Genomic DNA, 25285 nt, shown 5'->3' with positions numbered 1-25285 from the left:
TTGTCAGTTCATATGGTGTAGTTTTAATTCATTTAAATACTGTGGGTTAGGTTTAAAAACGTTTAAAAATTATTTGAAATGTGGAGTTTCCTTTTCTTATTCTTTTTGTTGAAACTTTAGAAACCGTTGAGGCGGAGCCAGAGCTTATTTAAGGGGTGAGCCTGCAGGCCAGGCTCATTCTTTTGCTGCCCTTCGACGATGACAGTCGCTTTTTCTGCAGCGGGCTTATTTTCGTTTTGAGTGTGCCCAGGCCTGAAGAAGACCACAATTGGTCGAAACGTCGCCACAGTGGCACACGATTAGTTTTTTTTGAGCCCTTTTCAGGGCATTTTTAGTTTTTTGGAACCTTTTTCAGGGCATTTTTAGTTTTTAGGAGTTTTATTCTCTTTTTTTTGCTTTTTCTAAAAAATAAAAAATTAAAAAAATTAAAAAAAACATAAAAAAAACAAAAAAATATTGGAAAAACTTTACTTGGCCCTCCATCATGGATGATGAAGGGTGGCAGCAGGTCCGCTATGGGAGGAGGGGTCGCTCCCGTATGCGGCCCGACACTTATCGACCCCAATCTCGAGACCAGGACTGGTTTTTAGGGGACCGGGGTGGGAGGGGCCCAGGAGGGAAGGACCGTGCATTCCTTGGTCCCCCCCAGGGGGGACGGGGCCATTACCATTATCCTAACCAGCCTGTGCCTCCCTTCGAAAGGGTTCCTTCCTTCCCGTGTCGCCTTCTTCCCATGCCGCCGAGGGATTGGGTGCCACAACAACGGTCCTATGCGGAGGTGGTTCGCCATGCCAACCCCGGATGGGGGGGCAGTGCCGGTGATGATGATTTTTTCCGGCGACCTTGGTTTAGGCAGCAGGGGAAGTTTCCTCAGCCGATGAGACAGCAGAACAACACGTCTGTGGACCCCAAATTTGGGGCATTGGTGCGACAATTGAAAAAGATTATTAAGGTTGTGCACCATTTACGAAATGTCAATGGTGAGAGGTCTCCACCCCAAATGATCTCCCGAATGGTGGACATGTTGGCTGGTGTTATTAAGCCAGCAGCCCCAAACGCCAAGACGGCTGACATGATCCTTGGTAATGCCAAAAACTGGGGCCACGCCACCATGTTGATTCTTCGGGATCATTATGAAACTGCCTTGCAGGAGGCGTTGGGGGGTTTGGTTTTGGATGCAGATGTGGACTGGAAGGTGGCCTTTGACGTTGCAACACGGTGGACTCGGCGTAACTTGCCACGGTTGCCTCAGGACGTGGTGGAGCATGCTGAAGCCTTGGTGGCAGCTGCCATGGGTCCGGATGGTAGCCCTCAAACGGGTGGGACAACCGGGTCAACCATTACAGATCCACAACAGGGTGACGGACCCGTAGAGAGGAACGCACCCACACGGGGTATATTGACACGCAGGAACACACAAGAGGATCCTTCCCGGGTGGCCTTTGAGGAGGAGGTGGTTGCAACACACCAACAATCCACTCGTACAGATGGGGGACAGGGGGGACAAGGGGCAATGCGGAGGCAGGAGGACAGTCCGACTGAAGTTAACTCTTGGGACCAGATTGGGACGGAGTCCTCACCGCTTGGAGGCGCCCACCCTCGGCCACTGAGGGACCGGAGGGTCCGTGGGGGAAGTCCGAGTGTGGATAAGTCGGGGGCCGCGGAACCGCTGGTCCGACTTCCTGCGGGAGTCGTCACGGTTGACGCTCAAGTCCACGGGGATCCGAAAGATGAGTCAGTTGAAGCGGTTGGTCTGTTGGACTTTGATTTAGCTCTGGAGGAGCCAAGTGGGGTGTCTACCCCACAACCTCACATGTTGGAACTGACGGGAAAGATCAGGACGGTCCGGACAAGAATTAGCCCTTTGTCAGCCCGCTCCCGGCGGATGAGTTCTAGACTGAAAGGGAAAGTCTTTAAGAAAAGTGAACCGGGACACAGCACAGGCCGTGGTTGTACGTTGGTCGGCGGAATTTAACTTATAATTTGATTTGTTGTATAAACTGTGAAATGAAAAAGTATGTCGGTGGGACGAAGAACACGATTGGGATGAGAATGTAGCTGACGTTCTACACATAACACAAACCCAGACTCCTTTGGTTAACCATTTTATTTCACACGGATTCAAGGCACTTCGGATTGCGGGAATTCAAGGTGGTGTGACTTGGACACATGGTGAGCGGAAGGCCAGGGAAAGACGGTGGGTCTACTGGTTGGATACGAAGGAACCACTTGGACTGAACCTTAAATGGCAGTGAGTTTGGTTGGGAGGCCAGGACCGAACTTGTCCGGCCTAGGAGTCTGGCTTACGTTTGATTTGGCCCTAACCCCGTCCTATTTCCTTACCCCTGTCCCAACCCCTTCCCCATTCCTGTTCCTACCCCATTCCCTGTCCTAACCCCATTTCCTATCCTAACCCCGTTCCCTCTTCCTACCCCCACCTGCTTCCCTTACCCTAATCCTAACCCCTTCCCTGTCCTGACCCTAACCCCAGCCCATGTCCTAACCCCAATCCTTTTCCCTTACCCTAACCCTAACCATTCCCTTGTTCCTAATCCTAACCCTATCCCCTATCCTGTTTCCTTACCCTAACCCTAACCACTTCCCACTCCTAGCCCTAACCCTAACCTATCGTCCTAACCCCTGTCCTATATCCTAACCCTAATCCCCTTCCCTATTCTTACTCCTATTCCTAACCCTAGTCCCATCCCCTTCCCCTTTCCCCCGTCCCCCACTATTTTGTTAAATGCTTGGTGGAACATATGTACAAAAATGTGTAAAAAACAAAAAAATAATAAAAACAAAAAAATAAATAAATAAATAAATAAATACTTGTCATGGATGTGTAAATATTAAGTTTAAAACCTTTTCTGTAAATAGTAATTTTATTTTATGTATATACACGCCATTTAGTTCTTGTCAGTTCATATGGTGTAGTTTTAATTCATTTAAATACTGTGGGTTAGGTTTAAAAACGTTTAAAAATTATTTGAAATGTGGAGTTTCCTTTTCTTATTCTTTTTGTTGAAACTTTAGAAACCGTTGAGGCGGAGCCAGAGCTTATTTAAGGGGTGAGCCTGCAGGCCAGGCTCATTCTTTTGCTGCCCTTCGACGATGACAGTCGCTTTTTCTGCAGCGGGCTTATTTTCGTTTTGAGTGTGCCCAGGCCTGAAGAAGACCACAATTGGTCGAAACGTCGCCACAGTGGCACACGATTAGTTTTTTTTGAGCCCTTTTCAGGGCATTTTTAGTTTTTTGGAACCTTTTTCAGGGCATTTTTAGTTTTTAGGAGTTTTATTCTCTTTTTTTTGCTTTTTCTAAAAAATAAAAAATTAAAAAAATTAAAAAAAACATAAAAAAAACAAAAAAATATTGGAAAAACTTTACTTGGCCCTCCATCATGGATGATGAAGGGTGGCAGCAGGTCCGCTATGGGAGGAGGGGTCGCTCCCGTATGCGGCCCGACACTTATCGACCCCAATCTCGAGACCAGGACTGGTTTTTAGGGGACCGGGGTGGGAGGGGCCCAGGAGGGAAGGACCGTGCATTCCTTGGTCCCCCCCAGGGGGGACGGGGCCATTACCATTATCCTAACCCCTAACCCATTTTTTCTTTATTTTTATTTTTTTTAAAAAAAACAAACGCTTTCTTTTTTTCTCATTTTTTTTGCACTATAAATTACATACATTATCATTCATACCTCCATTCATAAATAACAAACAAACAAAATTTATTAAATTATAATACCAAAGGCTGCATCATCCACACAAAACTTTATTATTAGATAACAAAGGCCTCATCACAGACGAGACAATAATGGTCTACCTGGATGAGGACCAGGATTGGATCCCTGTACGGTACCGGGGACGGCGTCTTGTGCCTGGTGGCCGTAACAGGCAGTGGAGTAGCGGGAGGGCCCAAGGGAAGGACCGTGCACCTCCGCGTCCCTTCGGGGGCCGGAACACTTTTCCTCTCCCTAACCCTAACCCTAACCCTAACCCCCCCTAACCCTAACCCCTAACCCCCTAACCCTAACCAGGGGGGTCCCTATAAAAAACAAAAAACAATTAAGACAAGAAAGACAAGAGAGTCAAAGAAAAGCAGAAAGAAAGACATGAAGTCACGTAAAAACAGAAAAAGTAAAAAAAGAAGCCACGTATAACAAATACAGAAAGAGAAAAACAAAGAGAACATGAACAACAAAGGACGGGATGTCAAACCAAGCAGGGGGTGCCATAAAAAGAGAACTTAAAGACAAGAGACAGACAAAGAAAAAACAAATACGTGAAATAGGACGGGATGTCAAACCAAGTAGGGGGTGCCATAAAAACAAAGAGAAAATGAAGAGAAATATAAAGATAGAAAAACAAATAAGAGAAGAGGAAAAACAAATAAGAGAAACAGAAAAACAAATAAGAGGGGAAGAAAAACAAATAAGAGAAACAGAAAAACAAATAAGAGAAGAGGAAAAACAAATAAGAGAAACAGAAAAACAAGTAAGAGAAAAAGAGAGAAAAGTAAAAACAAGTGTGAAACTAAGAAAGAACAGATGAGAAACTAAGAAAGAAATACAAACAGAAAACCTAAAAGTGGGAGGAGACAACACAAGTATAAAAGCCAAGAGAGGCACACAGAGAACAAACAGACAGAAACATATTGGGCCAGCCTGAGGAAGGCGAAACTACGCCGAAACGTCGCGAAGGCCCAATAAAGTGCACTAAACCCAAGATATGGGTAATTTTTTGAACCAGGGCAGGGACACCACCACCCAGCCCCATCGATGGCCCGTGCACGCCAGGCTACCAGCTTGCTGGTGGCCTGTTCCTTACTTAACACCTAACCAGCCAGTGCCTCGTGGGGTTGGGGGTGCCCCTGCCCTATAACAAATCCTAACCCTAACCAGGGGGGTCCCTATAAAAAACAAAAAACAATTAAGACAAGAAAGACAAGAGAGTCAAAGAAAAGCAGAAAGAAAGACATGAAGTCACGTAAAAACAGAAAAAGTAAAAAAAGAAGCCACGTATAACAAATACAGAAAGAGAAAAACAAAGAGAACATGAACAACAAAGGACGGGATGTCAAACCAAGCAGGGGGTGCCATAAAAAGAGAACTTAAAGACAAGAGACAGACAAAGAAAAAACAAATACGTGAAATAGGACGGGATGTCAAACCAAGTAGGGGGTGCCATAAAAACAAAGAGAAAATGAAGAGAAATATAAAGATAGAAAAACAAATAAGAGAAGAGGAAAAACAAATAAGAGAAACAGAAAAACAAATAAGAGGGGAAGAAAAACAAATAAGAGAAACAGAAAAACAAATAAGAGAAGAGGAAAAACAAATAAGAGAAACAGAAAAACAAGTAAGAGAAAAAGAGAGAAAAGTAAAAACAAGTGTGAAACTAAGAAAGAACAGATGAGAAACTAAGAAAGAAATACAAACAGAAAACCTAAAAGTGGGAGGAGACAACACAAGTATAAAAGCCAAGAGAGGCACACAGAGAACAAACAGACAGAAACATATTGGGCCAGCCTGAGGAAGGCGAAACTACGCCGAAACGTCGCGAAGGCCCAATAAAGTGCACTAAACCCAAGATATGGGTAATTTTTTGAACCAGGGCAGGGACACCACCACCCAGCCCCATCGATGGCCCGTGCACGCCAGGCTACCAGCTTGCTGGTGGCCTGTTCCTTACTTAACACCTAACCAGCCAGTGCCTCGTGGGGTTGGGGGTGCCCCTGCCCTATAACAAATCCTAACCCTAACCAGGGGGGTCCCTATAAAAAACAAAAAACAATTAAGACAAGAAAGACAAGAGAGTCAAAGAAAAGCAGAAAGAAAGACATGAAGTCACGTAAAAACAGAAAAAGTAAAAAAAGAAGCCACGTATAACAAATACAGAAAGAGAAAAACAAAGAGAACATGAACAACAAAGGACGGGATGTCAAACCAAGCAGGGGGTGCCATAAAAAGAGAACTTAAAGACAAGAGACAGACAAAGAAAAAACAAATACGTGAAATAGGACGGGATGTCAAACCAAGTAGGGGGTGCCATAAAAACAAAGAGAAAATGAAGAGAAATATAAAGATAGAAAAACAAATAAGAGAAGAGGAAAAACAAATAAGAGAAACAGAAAAACAAATAAGAGGGGAAGAAAAACAAATAAGAGAAACAGAAAAACAAATAAGAGAAGAGGAAAAACAAATAAGAGAAACAGAAAAACAAGTAAGAGAAAAAGAGAGAAAAGTAAAAACAAGTGTGAAACTAAGAAAGAACAGATGAGAAACTAAGAAAGAAATACAAACAGAAAACCTAAAAGTGGGAGGAGACAACACAAGTATAAAAGCCAAGAGAGGCACACAGAGAACAAACAGACAGAAACATATTGGGCCAGCCTGAGGAAGGCGAAACTACGCCGAAACGTCGCGAAGGCCCAATAAAGTGCACTAAACCCAAGATATGGGTAATTTTTTGAACCAGGGCAGGGACACCACCACCCAGCCCCATCGATGGCCCGTGCACGCCAGGCTACCAGCTTGCTGGTGGCCTGTTCCTTACTTAACACCTAACCCTAACCCTAACCCTAACTTGTAGAAGCTTAAAGCTAATAATTGTGAATTAAGCAGGACATAGGGATCATGCAATCAATCGGAGACCTCCGCGTCTCCGTGGCTGGGGTAGTCGCAGGCGGCCTTCTGGCACTGCCTTCGTCCCCCCAAGTGCAGACATGCAATCAATCGGAGACCTCCACGTCTCCGCGGCTGGGGCATTCGCAGGCGACCTTTGGACACTGCCTTCGTCCCCCCAAGTGCAGACCGCCCGGGGTAGCTCTTGAGTGAAATTCTCAAAGTCACGGACATACGTCAGATTGCCATGAACCCAAATAGGGCCTAATTAATTCTCTAAAAGGCGATTGAACCTGACAGGGCCTAATTGGCCTCTTGAAAACTTTAAAAATTAAAGCCCAGAAAGGCATTAATTAATTACTATTATCTTATTTAATTGATGACACACTCCAAGGCGTGATCAACCTTGGGAGGGCCTTCCTTGGAGGAGGATGTCTAGTGTTAATGGCCGAAACATCCGATGATTCCAGGGTCCACTACTGATGATGTGTCCTTAAATATTACCTTAAAAATAATTAATATATACAATAATGTCAATTTAATGAGACAGTAATAGGATAATACAATAAAATAAGGCTTATAATAAAGAGGAAAAACCCTGGGGGACCTTGCCGCCCGGGATGGGAGCAGGTATGGACAGTGCATTGGAGCCCGGCCCCCTTCGGGGACCGGTCTCCCAACTTTATCTTCCCCTAACCCCTAAACCCTAACCCTAACCCTAGCCCCCCACCCACTACCCTGTCCTTACCCTAACCCCATTGCCCCCCTCCCCCCTCCCCTTCTAGCCCTAACCCTAAGGGACACTTAAAAGCCTAAATAAAGAGAACAAAGGACAAGAAAGTCAGAAAAAACAGTACACAAGGAAAGGATTTACAGGAAGGGGGTGCCATAACAGAAAAATACAGAACACAGGACGGGATGTCTAAAAGGAAGGGGGTGCCATTTAAAGAAGTAAGAATAAAGAAAAGGACATCAGAAAAATAAAGAGAAAGAATAAAGAGCAAGAAAAAGAATAAAGAACAAGAGAAAAACTAAAGAACAACAGAAATACAAAGAGAAAGATAAAGAAAAACAGAAAGAATAAAGAACAAAAGAAAGACTAAAGCACAAACAGAAATACAAAGAGAAAGATAAAGAAAAACAGAAAGAATAAAGAACAAAAGAAAGAATAAAGCACAAACAGAAATACAAAGAGAAAGATAAAAAAAACAGAAAGAACAAAGAACAGAAAAAGTTTGAAAAAGGGAGAGCTAAAGCAGAAAAAACTGAGAGTAAAGAAAAAACTAAGAAACAGAAAAAGTTAAGAAAAACAGAAAGGAAAAAGAAAAGTATAAAAGGCCAAGAGTGGCGAAACAGAACACAAAAGCGGGTGGGCCAGCCTGAGGAAGGCTCAAGAGAAGCCGAAACGTCGCGAATGGCCCACCACAGTGCACTACACCCGCTTAGGGTAATTTTTTGATCAGGGGGCACCAATACCAGTCCCATGGATGGACCGTGCACCTAGGTTCCGGCATAGCCGGGCCTATTCTTTCCCCACACCCTAACCCCTAACCCTAACCTTTCCCCTTCCCCTAATAACCCCAATTGGCTTTATGTCCAACCCTAATATCAGGTTGGAATATTTAAATATTTTAATCTTCTGAAAAGGGGTTGAATTAATGACAGTAAATTCATTATTGTACTGTCAAAGTATAAATATACAATTATACACTCAAATATTAAAAAGGTACTCACGCTAATAAATAAATAAATAAGTTAATTTAAATAGTGTATAATTTCAATTCATGTTGTGTAATTCATTTTAGTGTAATGTCAAGCCCTAATTTTAATAGGACACAGGGGAACTGGAAAAACATTTAAAACGAACGGTTTAAATCACACAACAGACCAGAGGATTAAAAAGGAGCGCAGGCAGGAGAGAGAGCTCATTCTGCTTTCGACAGCCGAACAGTGCACATCTCCAGCAGCCAGCCATTGTTTGGAGCGCTTGGATTTTTGTTGGTTTTATTTTCTTTCGTGCCTCACAGGCCTGAGGAAGACCTTTTAGGGTCGAAACGTTGCCTGAGGCACGTTTGATTTTTTTCAACCGGAAAACACGGTTTTTTGTTTTTAGGGATTTTCAAGCCCCGGTGCTCTCTTTTAGTTGTTTGCAGAATTTTTTATTTTTGTTTATACTAAACAACCGAATACACGGTTTTCTTTTAAGGGATTTTTAAGCCTTCGGGCTCTCTTTTCGTTGTTTGGGACCGAATTTACGGTATTTTAGTTTAAGGGATTTTTAAGCCTTTGGGCTCTCTTTTAGTTGTTTGGAACCGAATTTACGGTGTTTTATTTTAAGGGTTTTTGAAGCCTTTGGGCTCTCTTTTAGTTGTTTAAAAACAAGTTTGTTTTATTTCATTTATATTCACAATAGTAAATTAAAAACCACTCGTCATGGCGGACGAGTGGCAAGTAGTCCGCTACGGAAGGCGACGCCAACGTCCCTTCCTTGAGAACCCAGACAGGGATCGGGGGTTCTCCCGTGGGATGGCCCGTGCACCTTCCTTCTACCCTCGTAGGAGGAATCAATTCCCCTACCCTAACCCTAAATTTGGATTTTGGCCCTATTGTATATACCCCCTGATCTAATCTGGCCCTAAACAACCTGAAATTTGGATACTTTAATTCTACTTCTTTCCTGGAAATGAAATCTTAAACCTTACCCCAGTACTGGATCTGAAGCCCGAGTACTCCTAACCCCAGCTGAAACCTAAAGCCTAACCCAACGTCACATCTCCTTTCTAAATTTACTCCCCAAGTCGGGTTGAGTCCTCCCCAAGCAGGGTTGAGAGAGTAGTATTAAAGCCAAGTCGGCATTGTAGTAGCCCAAAATTCGGAAGAGAAAGAGGACAGATGTAGACCAAAAGGAAGGGTAATGGGCAGAGGACAGGAGAGGGAAAGAAAAGGATGATGAAAAGGGAAAAGTCAAAGGGGAAAGAGGAAAAGACTGGAAAAGAAGAAAGGAAGAAAAAGGGAAAAATGAGAGCCAAAAAGTCTGGCAGAATTGGAAAAAAGCAATAAGCTAAAAAAGATATTATAAGAAAGCCACAGAAAGCCAAGGAGGCGGGATCAGAGGGAGAGTATAAATAGGAGCCTCAAATACAGAGCTCTTCAGTATGCCCTCGCCTGAGGAAGAAGCAACACCTTCGAAACGTCGCGACAAGGGCATACTCATTTAATTTTTTCAATTTTACGTTAGTTTGTTGTTTTAGTTTGTTATTTTGGGGGATTTTATTTCATGTTTTGATTCATGTTTTATTGATTTTCCTTAAAAACTCAAATCAGAGATATATCAAAACTAAATGAAAAAACCACACAGAAAACAAATTGGGATGGAAAATACTTTATTGGAAACGAGCCAAAGTAACGGACACGGACAATGAGAACCTGTAAAAAACAAATACTTACCTTTTGAAATTTAAAACAAAAACCGTACTTACCTGAAAAGAAAAAACCTGTAAAAGAAATACTTACCTTGAAAATAAAAAATACTTATGGAGGTAGAGGGATGTGAGGCTGTGGACCATCGGGGTTGATGGCCCGTGCACGCCCTGTTCCTCCTTCGGGAGGGACAGGTTCTTTTTCTTCAATCCTAGCCCCATCCATGGTGCAGCCCTAACCTTAACCTCAAGGAACAGAACCCCAAGTAAAATTTAAAATGAAGGCCAAGAGACAAAGAAATAAACAAAAATAACGGCCATGTAGGAAATTAGGAAAGGACGGTATGTAAACCAAAGGAAAGGAAGCAGGAATTAGGAGTAAAAGGAAACCGAAGGCAAAGCAAGGGTAGGAAAGGAGAAAGGAAAGGAAAAGGATAGGGTTAAGCCAAAGAAAGTAGAGTAAGAAAACTAAACAGAAAACCAAAAAAGGAAAAACACAAAGCACCGTAGGGAGGAGTCAAAAAAGCCTATAAAAGGAGGGGCAGAGAGAAGTCTCCTTTATTTGAATTTGGCCACTGATGCATGAGCACAGCCTGAAGAAGGCACAACACTGCCGAAAGCTAGCGCAAGCCATGCATCACCAATAAAAATGTTTTGTTTGTTATTTTAGTTTGTTATTTTAGTTTGTTATTTTTGGGGGAGGTTTATTTAAATTTTATTCATTTTCATGTTTGTTTATGGCCTAAAAAACAAATTTAAAACCTAAAATTCGGATTTCATGAAAAACAACACGGAGACGAAAATCATTGGAAAAATATAAACTTTATTAAAAGCACAATTAAAAAACAGTTGATTAAAAAACTTTAAACGCAATTTAAAAACAATTTCAAAATACCTGTAAGAAAAGCAAAATTAATACAATTTGATTAAAAACAACAATAATAAAGATACGGTACTTACCTGGAAGCCTAAATTAGGAAGGTACTTACCTGAATTTGGACCTGGAGAGTGACGGACACGGAAGACGGGGTGGCGATAACGTGGTGGGCCGCGGGAAGGGTCACGGTATGGCCCGTGCACCACTCCTGCCCTCCTCGTGCAGGGAGGAGTTTCATTCCCCTTACCTGACTCTGAGGAGTGAACATCAATAGCCACAGCCTTGTGCATTACAGCCTCATTTCTTTAGCTTTTTGTGTGCCAAGCGCCTGAGGAAGACCCTTACGGGGTCGAAACGTTGCGCGTACGGCACACCAGTTTTTTGATCTAATTAGTTAAATTTTCTTTCAATTTTTTTTCATTTTTTTAAAATTGATTTTTTTCTGTTTCAATTTATATATTGATTTCTCGCCTCATAAAAACTCACATTGGAGTTATAATTATTTAGATACCAAAGGCGAACCCAAAACACAGAAACAACAACAGTGTAAAACACAACACAAAAGGACAAGCACACACAGTGACTTAAAACTGAGGACCGGATGGCCTCAGGTGATTGGACCGTTGTCCGATATGGGAAAAGGCGGAGGCTTTCCCGTAATCGGGACACCCAGCGGGGTGGGTTTCCTTCGGGAGGGATGGCCCGTGCGTTTCCTGCCTCACAGAGGTGGCAGGCTCAGTCCCCCTCCCCCTAACCCATCTTACCTTCTCCTAACCCTTTGCTGGGATGACCCTAGACCCCAAACTCAACCCTCTCTCTCTCTCTCTTTCCCTCTCTCCCTGTACTTCAGACTCAGGATGTGAAAGAAACCCGTTTTCCAGGGCAGCAAGTATGGGACATGGGTCCTTGAGTCAGGAGCAAGGATGGCCCGTGCATTGGTGCCCAGTTTCCTTCAGCAACAGAGCCCCCATTTTCTTTCTTCCTAACCCATCAACATCACTCTATTCAAAAAGGCTTATAATATGGTACAATATTAAAAACATTTTATTTACACCAAAAAATATTTTACACAAAACAAATACAGTTAAAAGTGTTACATATTAAAAACAATAGATTTTACGATGTTTAAATTGAAATATGCAGGGAATCTTAAAAAGAGTTTACACAGATAGGGTTAATACAAGTTTGAAAAGAGGGAAGGGTATAAAGGGATGTAGAGTCAGCCGGGAACTTATTTCGAGTTGGAACTCTGAGGAGTGAACATCAGCAGCCTTGTGCAATTAAGCCACATTCTTTTTCCTTCTTTCAGGAATATAGGCTATCCTGCCCAGTGTCAATGTACAAAGAAGAGTGTGGAATGATAATCAGTTTTTTATTAATGATTGTTAAATATTTTTAAAGTGGATTAAAAAAACAGATTTCTGAACAATGCATAACAGAAATAATTCATATTGCTAATCATCATACAAGGCTCTTATGTTTAAAGTTAGTTACAAAAAGTTCAATAAGAGCAGATTCTGTCAAATGATTATGTATAATTACTCAGAGATCCTTTCTGTCAGGTATCCTTCTCTTTAACGATGGAATCACTGTGGTTCTCATTAGCGCTGAGTCCCGTCTTAGCACGAGCTGGCGGAGTGAACAATGGAACTCCTCCATGAGGGCGATTTGTGTTTTGGCCAGCTCCACTGAATGGCTGGTACTGTGAACTGAGTTCATGCTGTTCACATAAAAACTGTTTCCTGTTATCTCTTCTCCTTGTACAGCACAAGTAAATGATCTCCATTATATTCAGGAGTACTGAAATGCCTGAAACTGCAAGCATAAAAAAGATAAAGATCGTTTTCTCTGTGGGACGGGAGACCATACACTGGGCACCAGCCATTTCGGCGCAAGGAGACATTTTACAGTGGAACTTTAAGTGAATGAATGGAGAACCAAAGATAAAAAACTGGCTCACACTAAATCCAACTTCCAGGAAGATCTTTAAAAAGAGCTGTGTCACATACGTGCAAAAGAGTGTCCCTTTTAACTTCACCTTTCCACGATCATCCGTATATTTACGTTTCTTTAATTTAATTCCATCAACACCATCCTGCAGCTGTTCCATCATTTTTTTCTCTTTATGAATTATGTGTACAGCATATCCCAGAAAGACAAGGGTAGGAGTTGACACAAAGGTGATCTGCAGGACCCAGTAATGTACAAAGGATATTGGAAACTTCCAGTTGTAGCAAGCATGTTCACATCCTGGTTCCTGAGTGTCACAGTAGAACTCTGACACTTCATCTGCCCAAACATTGTCTGCAGCAGCACCTAGGACAAAGATCCGGAACAGGAAGAGGACGCTCATCCAGATCTTGCCCACTATAGTTGAATGAGATTGGACCTTGTGTAGCAGTGTCAGCAGGTAAGACCAGTCTCCCATGGCTGAAAACTAATTTGATATATGGAGGAAAAACACAGTTAGTACACTTAAATCACTATCCCACCCACCAGTCTGAGCCATGGTCTGACTATCCCTCATCACACTCACTCTACTCAGACCAAACAATTTGCAATATGTTCTTCTACTTTGTTTCTCTTTTTCTGTGTGTGCGTGCGTGCGTGCGCGCGTGTGTGTATATATATATATATCTATCTATCTATATATCTATATATCTATCTATCTATCTATCTCTATATATCTCTCTATCTCTATCTATCTATATGTGTGTGTGTGTGTGTGTATAGTGAGATGGAAATTTAAATGACTCAATAATAATAATGGTGTGCTGTGGTGATTTTAAGCAAATGTTTCTTTTTTAGACAAACAATACCTAATAAAGTTTCATTCAAAAAGAATCTGAATCAACTTACAAAGGCTTACACAATGTCTAACTCAGCATGCTCAGCATGCACCTGACTCTGAGAATCAGGTGCATCTTCACACAGCAGCCACTCTGGGTCTAAATGACAACACCTTAGACTTCAAAACCATGAGCTATGACTATAAACTATGACTCACAAAACTGAACAAAAACTTACAAACAGTGGTGCTGGAGAACCGGAACATGACAAACACACAGCATGGAGGAGGTAAGAGGATGAACAGACGTTAACGACGCGACACCGAGTAGGGGAAGACACAGACACTAAATACAAGAGGTGAACGGAGCGAAGAGGAAACAGCTGGGAGACACGGCTGACGCTGATTACACTGATGATACAGGGAGAGCACAAAGCTGAACGCACTGACATGGGACACAGACCTACAAAATAAAACAGGAAGCACACGACAGACAGAGACACAGACGTAGACTCATAAGCAGGCATACCGAATATAACACATAGAACTCAAACAATAATAATCATCATCATCAACAAAACACCAGAGAAACAAAACGTTCATTCAGAAATAGACCAGAACTCAGAATGCTGGGTCAATACTGACCCAGAACCGTGACAACAGATTTTCTTACAAACACACAACCACACAAAAACAGCTGTTTAAAAAGACATTTTGGTCTAAAAAAAATTTTTTTTCCTTAAAATGGCAACAGCACAGCATTATGAATTATTGTTCCATCGTTTTAATTTCCGTCTTAACACCTATAGTCATCACCCGATGCTATTGGCATATTATTAGTGATCATATTTTGTGGTCATATGATAATTGATTATTAACAAGTTATGAAATATATTTTTGTGATGTTCAGAAAAATTATGATCATCATAAACTTTTATTAGAGTGATCCCTCATTTTTATCGCGGGACTTATGTTCCAAAAATGACCCGCAATGAAATCCACAAAGTAGCCAGCTTTTGTTTTTACAATTATTATATATGTTTTAAGGCTGCAAAACCCCTCACTACACACTTTATACACTTTTTTCAAACACGCATGAACATTTTAACACTTTTCTCTTTTATTTTATACACTGTCAAAGTTCAAACCTTCATACAACAATATGTCTAGTATTATAGAATGAAATCAAATATCAAACCCTGTTTTCAGGATCTGAACATGGGAGTAGAGTTTCATCGACATTGATGTGTTTCTTGGAGAGAAAACCTACAAACATACAGTACAGAACTTCAGAGTCACACTGCTAGCGATCGAAGATTTATGTAAATTTGACAAGCTTAGTGCTTAGCTTGGTGTACAGCCGATCAGGACGCAGCACACAATGTGCTGTACAAAAAAAAAGCATGCAAAATTGCACACAAAAAGAATCCACGAAACAGCTAGGCGGGCGAACCGCGATATAGTGAGAGACCACTGTATTTCATTTGTGATTTCCTTGTCATAAGTCACTTGTTTTAACATAAAGTTTTTGACATTATAAAGTGTTGACGTTATTCCTGCTGTCTTACTATATTTTTACTAAATTTTACTTTACTTTGTTTACTATGTCTCCTTAGTTATTAGACTTTTCTTCTCCTCTGTGTAATTTGTCTTGTCAGACTTGAGACATAATCACAGGGGTGAAGACACGAGGGGAATCTCAGAAAAAACAAACTATAACGGCAACCCAAGCATAATAGAAATGAACTTAGATAACCTGAAGAACTTAAAAATAAACCATAAACGTCAAAATACATTAAAATTCAAAACGGTGGATCAAATGACCCAGGATCATGACATCATGGTCATGCTCTTGTTTGCTTACCTCATGTCATAGTTTTGCATGATCCTGTTCAGGCCATGTTCATGTTCATGTCATAGTTTACATGTTTAGCTTTAGTTGATCCCAGTTTAGGTTTCAGTTCAGTCTTTTGCCTCAGTTTGCCTTGCCTTGTTTTTCTGCTTGGATATCAGCCTTAATTAAAGAGCTCGCCTTTTGTTATACTTCGTTTTCTCTCCCAAGTCTGCTTTTGGGGCTGCTCCTCATGAACCCCCCATCCCACCCATAACAAGTACTATATATCCGAATTTCCCAGAGGAACCCACCCGAGGGATTAATAAAGTTTTATCTTATCTTATATCCTCCTGTTAGACTGTGATATGGCTGTTTGAAAGAAAATAGTGAACCTTTTTCAAATTGCACATTACTTGTCCTGTTATTATGTGATTAAATGATGGACAACTTTCATGCAATTTATCAAACTATTGACCACATCACTCCTGTAAAAATCTATTAATGTATGCAATCCACAATTTACAAACCAATTTTATAGTCTATAAAAAAATCTACTGCTGTAACACTGAAAAACAAATCAGCCAGACAATCCTACATCTCCCAACTGGTAAACAATAACCAGTCTAATTCTGCTTTTATTTTATTCACTGATAATCGATTAATCCCTGATAAACTATTAATACTACTACTGCTTTTAATACTACTGATAATAATCTGAAGATCTAAAAGAAGTTTAACATCTTCCTAAAGTCAGACATTTTCCCTGCCTCCTTTATATGTGAGGTAACCACACCACTTCAAGAAAAACCACATAGAATCACTAGTGAGCAAAGATTGATCACTAGTGATTCTACGTGGTTTCTAGTGGTTCTATGTGGTGATTGGCTCACATCGTATCCAAAGGGTGGAAGTGTTTATTTTTCAGTCATCAGTTTTAGATTTGAAAAAATAAAACTTTATTCAGGGGTTCCTCAAGGGTCTGTCCTTGGTCCATTACTGTTTAACATGTACATGCTCCGACTTGGTGCTGTCATAAAGAATAACTCTATATTCCACCATTCTTATGAATATGACAGATAGTTGTTTGTCCTCACTTTTCTCTGATGATCTAAAATCTCTTCACAAACTAATAAGCTTGAGATCTTTGAACTGCTACCAGAATCAGAAAAAAGTATGCTTCCAAGTTGTTTTCGGGCGATCGTGGCTCAAGAGTTGGCAGTTCGTCTTGTAATCGGAAAGTTGCCGGTTCGAGCCCCGGCTCCAACAGTCTCGGTTGTTGTGTCCTTGGGCAAGACACTTCACCCGTTGCCTACTGGTGGTGGTCAAGAGGGCCCGGTGGTGCCAGTGTCCGGCAGCTTCGCCTCTGTCAGTGCGCCCCAGGGTGTCTGTGGCTACAATGTAGCTGACATCACCAGTGTGTGAATGTGTGTGTGAATGGGTGGATGACTGAATGTAGTGTAAAACGCTTTGGGGTCCTTAGGGACTAAGTGAAGTGCTATACAAATACAGGCCATTTACCATTCAGGGATTGTGGACATTCAAAAACCTTTTTATTTACGTTTTTTTGTTCTGTTCTGTTTTTGTTTCATTCTGATGTTTTTCACTGCCTTACGGGATTGTAAACTTACTTTTTGTGTTTCTTTATTTTCTGTGCTAACGACATACAGTTTTGATGTAATATAGTACTATATAAATATAATTGTCATTAAAAAAAATCTAATCAAAGCATAAAGTCTGCTACTGTTGAATGGGGAAAATAAGTTGCACATATAATCTGGTAAACACAGACACGAGAAATGTAATGGAACAAAATTGGGAGCAAGTGCAGTGTACTGTGTCAGTAATTATACTGTATTTTTTGCTGTATTGTAAATATAAAGAAAAAAACATTGAAATTAATGAATTCTTTATCTAATATTTTATTAATATCTGTTACTATCTAATGTGACTTGTTAATTTTATGTTTAAAAAAAAGAGAAAAGAAATATATGAATATAATGCAAGCACTAGTCCAAACAAACGTTTTGGTTACCGCTTCTCATCCAAGCATTAAAGGCTACTGTAGAGACCCTGTACTTTTTCAATTGAAATTATATAAGAAATGAATGTATTTCTTTAAATTACTCACGCTATTTCAATAAACTTTACTTCATAAGAAGAGACTTTAAATTATTGTAGAAAGAAACCCAAGAAGTGGTGCATTAGAAAACATTTGGTTACAGTTAGAAAAAGAAAACACAGAATAAGACTCAGAGTGGGTCCGGTAGGTATTATGACTTGTTTGGATGATACAGAATTGAGACAGAAAAGAATCTTTTACTTTAATTTTTGATTAAGTTTAAAGTTTAACAGGTCCATTACCCAAAACTACAGCTTTGAAAACAGTGCATTAAATAGGGATGTAGCAAGTCTCTGAATAGATCTGCGTCATCAAAAATGTGCAAAGATGTTAAACAGGAACTGAGACCTATTTGTCTTAAAGAAACTGAAAAGTTTAATTCAACATTATTTTACAGTAATGAACAGGTGTTTTAAGTCAAGGATGTGGGAACAAAAAATGTACTCACCTATAATTCAGATATTAAGAGATCTCTGCCATGAGCTCATCCAAGAACCAGAGTGGAGGCAGATGAAAATCAAACTTAACTGACCAGGAAGACACTACTTCCTGTCTGAGGCCTGTGGGTTTGGTCTGACTTAAGCAGACATGTACAAACTGCTGATCACAGCATCATGAATCTCATGACAAATTTCATCACCTCCCATTCAATCAGTTTCTATAAAGGAAGCGCTGATAATTATAAAACAACACCATTTTTCTATCAACTCACACTCTAAATCATAATTTCCCAATGTCCACATTGTAGATTTGGGGTATAGTTGGGTACTTGAAAAAGAAACATGCTGAGATATTTGTTGGCACAAAAGAGACTTCGAATCATGTGTCCCAAGTGAGATGTAATTGGGATGTCTCTCGGTTTGCATTAAATTATAAATTTTAAATCAGGTGCCCCACTAAAAACTTTCAAAGTCACTTACACTGTGAGTGTTAATATGTTTATGGTGTAGTAAAGTACAGTATGTCCCTATTAAATTAGCACCAACTAGCTCACTAACCCCACTAGTAGGAAAATGCTGAAATTCTTGCTTCCAATTCAACACGTCTCATTTTGCTAGTGAGTGTGGGTGGGCGCTTCTTACAAGGGAGTAATCTGATGATTCATCACCCTGAAGTCTGAAAAAATGTTTCAAGGAAGTGAAGCAATCTAACTCACCATAGAAGAAGTGACCCAAGGAGACAAATGATCCACTACCAAGAGAGGAGAAGGTATTAAAGCCAGACAACTCTATTTTCCACCACTGCGACCCACACTGAAAAAAATGCAATAGGGTGGTTGTTGAATTTGCATAGAATTACTTCATATATCCAGCATGACTAATTTAAATTTCACATCTAAACATATTTTTGTCTTTTAATTTTCACATATTCTTTAAGAATATTCATTCTTTTAGAACAAATCATGTTGAAAAGAAACAAGTTAGTCGTGTTTTATCCTCAAGCTCCGCCCCCCTGGAAAGGAAAACTCGGCTGCACTGTCCGCCATTTTTGTCTCTCGCTTTGGAAAATCTACTACCATCTGGAGTTTTACACTTGAAGGTAAATACGATTTTAAAGCTAACACACCAGTGAGAAAGAGTGTAGACCCTTTATATACAGTGGGGCAAAAAAGTATTTAGTCAGCCACCGATTGTCCAAGTTCCCCCACCTAAAATGATGACAGAGGTCAGTAATTTGCACCAGAGGTACACTTCAACTGTGAGAGACAGAATGTGAAAAAAAAAATCCATGAATCCACATGGTAGGATTTGTAAAGAATTTATTCGTACATTAGGGTGGAAAATAAGTATTTGGTCACCTCAAACAAGGAAAATCTCTGGCTCTCACAGACCTGTAACGTCTTCTGTAAGAAGCTTTTCTGTCCCCCACTCGTTACCTGTATGAATGGCACCTGTTTGAACTCATCATCTGTATAAAAGACACCTGTCCACAGCCTCAAACAGTCAGACTCCAAACGCCGCCATGGCAAGACCAAAGAGCTTTCGAAGGACACCAGGAAAAGTATTGTAGACCTGCACAAGACTGGGAAGAGTGAATCTACAATAGGCAAGCAGCTTGGTGTGAAAAAATCAACTGTGGGAGCAATCATCAGAAAATGGAAGACATACAAGACCACTGATAATCTCCCTCGATCTGGGGCTCCACGCAAGATCTCATCCCGTGGGGTCAAAATGATCATGAGAACGGTGAGCAAAGATCCCAGAACCACACGGGGGGACCTGGTGAATGACCTGCAGAGAGCTGGGACCAAAGTAACAAAGGTCACCATCAGTAACACACTACAACGGCAGGGAATCAAATCCCGCAGTGCCAGACGTGTTCCGCTGCTGAAGCCAGTGCATGTCCAGGCCCGTCTGAAGTTTGCCAGAGAGCACATGGATGATACAGCAGAGGATTGGGAGAATGTCATGTGGTCAGATGAAGCCAAAGTAGAACTTTTTGGTATAAACTCAACTCGTTGTGTTTGGAGGAAGAAGAATACTGAGTTGCATCCCAAGAACACCATACCTACTGTGAAGCATGGGGGTGGAAACATCATGCTATGGGGCTGTTTTTTTGCCAAGGGGACAGGACGACTGATCCGTGTTAAGGACAGAATGAATGGGGCCATGTATCGTGAGATTTTGAGCCAAAACCTCCTTCCATCAGTGAGAACTTTGAAGATGAAACGAGGCTGGTTCTTCCAACATGACAATGATCCAAAACACACCGCCCGGGCAACAAAGGAGTGGCTCCGTAAGAAGCATTTGAAAGTCCTGGAGTGGCCTAGCCAGTCTCCAGACCTCAACCCCATAGAAAATCTGTGGCGGGAGTTGAAAGTCTGTGTTGCTCGGCGACAGCCCCAAAACATCACTGCTCTCGAGAAGATCTGCATGGAGGAATGGGCCAAAATACCAGCTACTGTGTGTGCAAACCTGGTAAAGACCTATAGTAAACGTTTGACCGCTGTTATTGCCAACAAAGGTTATGTTACAAAGTATTGAGTTGTATTTTTGTTATTGACGAAATACTTATTTTCCACCCTGATTTACGAATAAATTCTTTACAAATCCTACCATGTGGATTCATGGATTTTTCTTTCACATTCTGTCTCTCACAGTTGAAGTGTACCTCTGGTGCAAATTACTGACCTCTGTCATCATTTTAAGTGGGGGAACTTGCACAATCGGTGGCTGACTAAATACTTTTTTGACCAACTGTATGTGGACTTTTACTGGGGTGTTGTTATTTTACAGGTATGTGGGCTGTTTATCGAAAACCATGAAAGGCCAATGTTAGGCTCCAGTTAGCTAATGGTAACCGAAATTATGCGATAAGCAAATTAGTAATTAACATATATAATGTGAGTTAATATTGTTTGTATATTTTTTCAGTCTAAATTAACAGACTATTACAAACTTGCATCGGTGTCTGTAGTAAGTGGTGGTACCTGCAGTGTCTTAACCATTAAACAAGCTAATGTAGGGCTGGGATATGACTAGTTTGTTGAAACATGTCTGCTGCCAATGTGACTGCTCACACATGGTAACATTACCAGCACATAGCCACAACCGCTATAAACATGCTGAAAGGTCAATCTAGCTTCTGTAGTCAGCAGCTGGAAGACTCAACACAGACCCAAGATTCAGTGTAACGGTTATCTAAATGTTGTGTGTCCTGTTTGTAAGCCCAGAAAAAGAAATTAAATAAAATGACGACCTTGAGCTTCAAGCTAATGTAAGCGTAATGCTATAGCATAAAGCGACTAATGCAATGATGAGGTTGTTAAATTAGTAAAAATACAGTAAATATATCCAACATGAATCATTTATATTTTTGGTCTAAACATAATTAAGTCTCACGCCTTTCACTTGTTTTAGAAGGATGTTCAGTCTTTTAAAACCAGTCATATCAAAATCACAGAAAATAGTTATGTTTTCTGTTGAAACTCCACCCCCCCCCCACCCCCCCGGGTGTGTTCTGCGAGGGAAAATTCACTGTGGCGGTCCGCCATTTTTTGTCGTTGCTTCGTTTACGTTTGGTGCTGAGCTTTACTTTGTCGAGGTAAACTGAAAACTACATGTTTGAGAGGAAACGAAGAGAACATCCATTATATGGGGAAGTTTTTCTCATGAATTGCTGTTGAGCAACATAATGGAAAAAACAAGTCATTCCTTAAGTTAACTAACGATAATGCTAGCTTAAGCTGCAGGACAATATTATGTGCATTAGCCTTTTTTCAGTGCGTGCCCAGTCACATTCGCTTGTTTTTTCTCAGTGAATACAGACTAACAAACTTGTGTCCATTTAGTTAACTGGTTGTACCTAAAATGTTTTAGTTAAACAGTTAAATAAGCTAGTTTGCCATGGGGTGGGCTCTGTGTGTGCTGGGGGGGGGGGGGGGGGGGTTTCACTAAAGTCGGTTTATTTAGGGCATGACACCTAGGCAGTACTCATTAGGAGAGGAAGTGCATGACGTGGGGCTTTATTTCATGTTCTGGGGCAGTGAATGTAATGTACTGATAACATGTTAAAGACACACAAAAACCCAACAAATTATTTTAACTGATTTATAGAGAGACTGAGAGGAGGGCTTAAAGAGATAAAAATAATGACAATATAAATACGTTAAATTTATTTTTTCTGTATCGATATATGGTGCTTATCCCTGCTGAAGGGCAGATTGGTGTTGCTTCAGAACAATTCTCTAGCGTTGTTACATAGAGGTGTTACAGTTAAGGTTTTAATAACATTCTTTTATTTACTAGTGAAGATTTGCATATGTTATCTCACATTCTGTAAGGTAAATTTTCTGGAAAGGTCAAATTAACTAATTTAACTAAGTATTAATGAAAGACCTTGATGTTTATATGACAATAATAGATGTAGTTTCTGGGTCATTTGGCAGAACTGCAAAATGGCCAGAAGGAGGCAACTGCTGTGGTTGCAAACAGGCTTTGGGTGGTATGGAAGTAAGGGCAACTATGGAACTGCTCAGCAACATGGGACCCATAGCTAATAAATAGTAATATGACAAAAAATAACAACTTTGTGTGGATGTAACCTTGTGAGATTTGAGATTTTGACAGCATTTTTATGTGACAACTTCTCTTTTTAGATAAATGCAGAGTTTAAGCGCATTACCACCATGCCACTGCAGTCCAGATTACTCTTGCAGATAGATGTGCTATCTGACAAACTAATAAAGGTCTTCAAAAGGCGAGGAGGACAAATAGGAAGAAGACTTCAGAACATTCTGGAGCCCACGGCCCAGGTAAGAAAAAAAATTAATTTCTGTATACACTTTAGGGAAAATAATAATTTTAACAAAATGCTGCTTGTCACTCTATGCCAGGAATCACCTGGGATTTTCACAATTTACCATGGGTGCGTTTTTTTTTGTTGTTTTTTTTCTTTTACCTGCATTAGAAGTATGTGTGGAGTTCATAGTTGAACACCTCTCTATGCTTTGACAGTATTCTGCTTCTTTGCATGGAGATTTCACTTCAGAAATGCATTACCTTTTTGAGCATTCTGAGGACTCAAATCACATGCTGTAATGAATACATTTTTTTTCACCTAATGTGTTAATGTTAACATTTTTTGGAATAGTGACACAGATTAAAATAAGATTTGGTATAATGTTCTTTGACCAGTGTTCTGTTTAATTAAATTTTGGAATTCTGCATTTACTAGGCCACAGATGAAGCCATTATCCAACGATCTAATAAGGAAACAACCATGGTGTCATGGTCCTGGGCCATGTTGGCAGAGTATTCTTAGTTTTCTTGTATGTTTGTATTTTGTTCCCTATTTAGGCCATGTTTCCTGAGTTGCCCTGTTGTGTTGTTCCCTAAGTGTTTTCCCTTCGTGGCTTTTACCCCCTGTGTGCCCCTCTGTGTATCTGTGAGCCCTCGTCTCTCCTTATGTTTTATTCCATGTTTCCCCAGCCCGTTATGTCTGTGTTTTCCCCGTGCTCTCTCTCCTCCTGTCTGAACCTCTGTACTTCCTGTTTGACTCTGCCCGTCTCCCGTCAGTGTTATGTTCACCCCGCCCTTTCTCGTTATGGTTATCTGTGTCAGCTGTGTTCCCCGTGTGTTCCCACTTTCCTCGTTAACCCTCTGTGTATTTCTGTCTGCGTCTCCCTCTGTTCGGCGTCGCGTTCTCCCTCATGCTGTGTGTGGTTCTCCCCGTGTCTTCTGGTATATGTTACAATTAGCTTTTCCCAGTGTAGTTTAGTTTTGTATTGCTTTGGTATCACTGCTTTTGTTTGTCACCTGTCAGCAATAAAGCTGCATTTTGAGTTTATCCCCTGAGTCCGTGAGTTTGCATTTTGGGTCCTCATCCTGCCTGCCACCAGAGGTGGGACCAAGTCATTGTTTTGCAAGTCTCAAGTAAGTCTCAAGTCTTTATCCTCAAGTCTCAAGTCAAGTCTCAAGTAATGTCAGGCAAGTCAGAGTCGAGTCTCAAGTCACTGGTGTAAAAGTCCGAGTCAAGTCACAAGTCTGAAACTTTGAATTTCAAGTCCTTTCGAGTCTTTAAAAAAAAAAACAACGAAAAAATAATGTTGCAGTTATGCTAAATGTAAATATTAGACCATGTAATTTTAAATCTGTGTTTTTCTCAACACATGACAAAAGTGAACGTAGAAAATATACACAAATTGTGAAATTGCACCTCTTTAAAATGCAGCTCAATTAAACTTAGCTCCAAGAATAATTTTCACCGACAGTTCTGAGATACGCTGCATGTTATTCTTGGATGCGGTTGTAGGACCAGCTTTAAAATCGCATGACAAAAATATCATACACATTAAAAAAAACTGTATCACCAACGTAGCCTGGACAACATTTGCTAGTTAGATGAAGTCAGCTATCTCATTGTAGCATATTTATATGCATATTTATAATCATACGGTTCTTGGAGTGAGCGCATACACTCATGAAGTTTAGTAACTTCAGGTCACTGCAACAAGCCCAGGTACAGTTTACCGACGGATGGGTACAGGACCTTGAAATGCACCGTGTAGAACGAAAGACCATCGTACGTATCATAAGTTTACCAGTCTCACAAATTGTCGTCATAAATACACATTCATTAACCGTTTATTAATAGGACCTTTGAGCTCAACGGTAATTAATTAGCAGTGGAAATAATTTCTGGTACCCATCACAGAAATGTAGCAGTGACAATAATATTGTATGCTGTAATCGTACTGGGCAATTAGTGATACAAAAAACCTGTTTTATCCTGTGAATAAAAGTATATGTTTTTGTCAATGTACCATAATAACAGAAGCGAAACGCAATATTGTGTCAGGACAATTCACTATTTATGCACAATAAATAAAGGAGCATAGCGCGACAATTTCTGTTCAGCGCCAGACTTGCTTGTAACCTATATCACTAATTATGTTATGAAAATGACGTATTAACTACTAAAAAACACTGACCTTCGTGTAAATGCTTGGAGCAGACTAACCTGTGAGCTGGAGTGTTCTGGGACGTTATATTTGGTCTTAGAATGGCTGCAATCCAGTCGCGTCTTTGTTACTTCGGAAACATGGCTCGAACAATTTCTCTTCAACGACGTAATCCGATAACAACCGATCTCTTTACCCGTCGGCTTCCCGTGGCTGTCATGCGA

The 25285-nt window shown here is 40.6% G+C and overlaps 1 protein-coding gene and 1 long non-coding RNA gene across 3 annotated transcripts; one reads left to right on the top strand and one right to left on the bottom strand.

The window, feature by feature from the left end:
• Positions 1 to 11939: 11939 nt before the first annotated feature.
• Positions 11940 to 18187, bottom strand: LOC146566461 (gap junction Cx32.2 protein-like). 2 transcript variants are annotated; one of them, XM_085290135.1, is made up of 2 exons: positions 18108 to 18187; positions 11940 to 13355 (listed from the first exon to the last, which is right to left on the bottom strand). In XM_085290135.1, the coding sequence occupies exon 2, from the start codon at positions 13344 to 13346 to the stop codon at positions 12477 to 12479; it is 870 nt and encodes a 289-aa protein (XP_085146261.1). In that variant the 5' UTR covers positions 13347 to 13355; positions 18108 to 18187; the 3' UTR covers positions 11940 to 12476. The 2 variants fall into 2 exon arrangements, with proteins under 2 accessions (XP_085146261.1, XP_085146262.1); XM_085290136.1 differs by lacking the exon at positions 18108 to 18187 and adding an exon at positions 13946 to 15777.
• A 909-nt stretch (positions 18188 to 19096) lies between these two features.
• On the top strand, positions 19097 to 23887 carry LOC146566460 (uncharacterized). The gene is made up of 3 exons (XR_014894034.1): positions 19097 to 19198; positions 22758 to 22913; positions 23336 to 23887. It is a non-coding gene; the product is annotated as an uncharacterized LOC146566460 (long non-coding RNA).
• The last annotated feature ends 1398 nt before the right edge of the window (positions 23888 to 25285 follow it).

The sequence above is a fragment of the Mchenga conophoros genome, linkage group LG10 (genome assembly GCF_057382185.1).
Source record: "Mchenga conophoros isolate Kocher_MC1m ecotype Shallow Benthic linkage group LG10, M_conophoros_male_GT1.1, whole genome shotgun sequence".
NCBI lineage: Eukaryota > Metazoa > Chordata > Actinopteri > Cichliformes > Cichlidae > Mchenga > Mchenga conophoros.
This window is presented reverse-complemented; position numbering and strand designations above follow the sequence as displayed.

Coding starts and splice junctions, on each gene's coding strand:
- LOC146566461 (XM_085290136.1), bottom strand. CDS start 14,233: ATGCCTGCTTATGAGTCTACGTCTGTGTCTCTGTCTGTCGTGTGCTTC. Junction 13,356..13,945: donor GTTCTCCAGCACCACTGTTT/GTAAGTTTTTGT, acceptor ATATCAAATTAG/TTTTCAGCCATGGGAGACTG.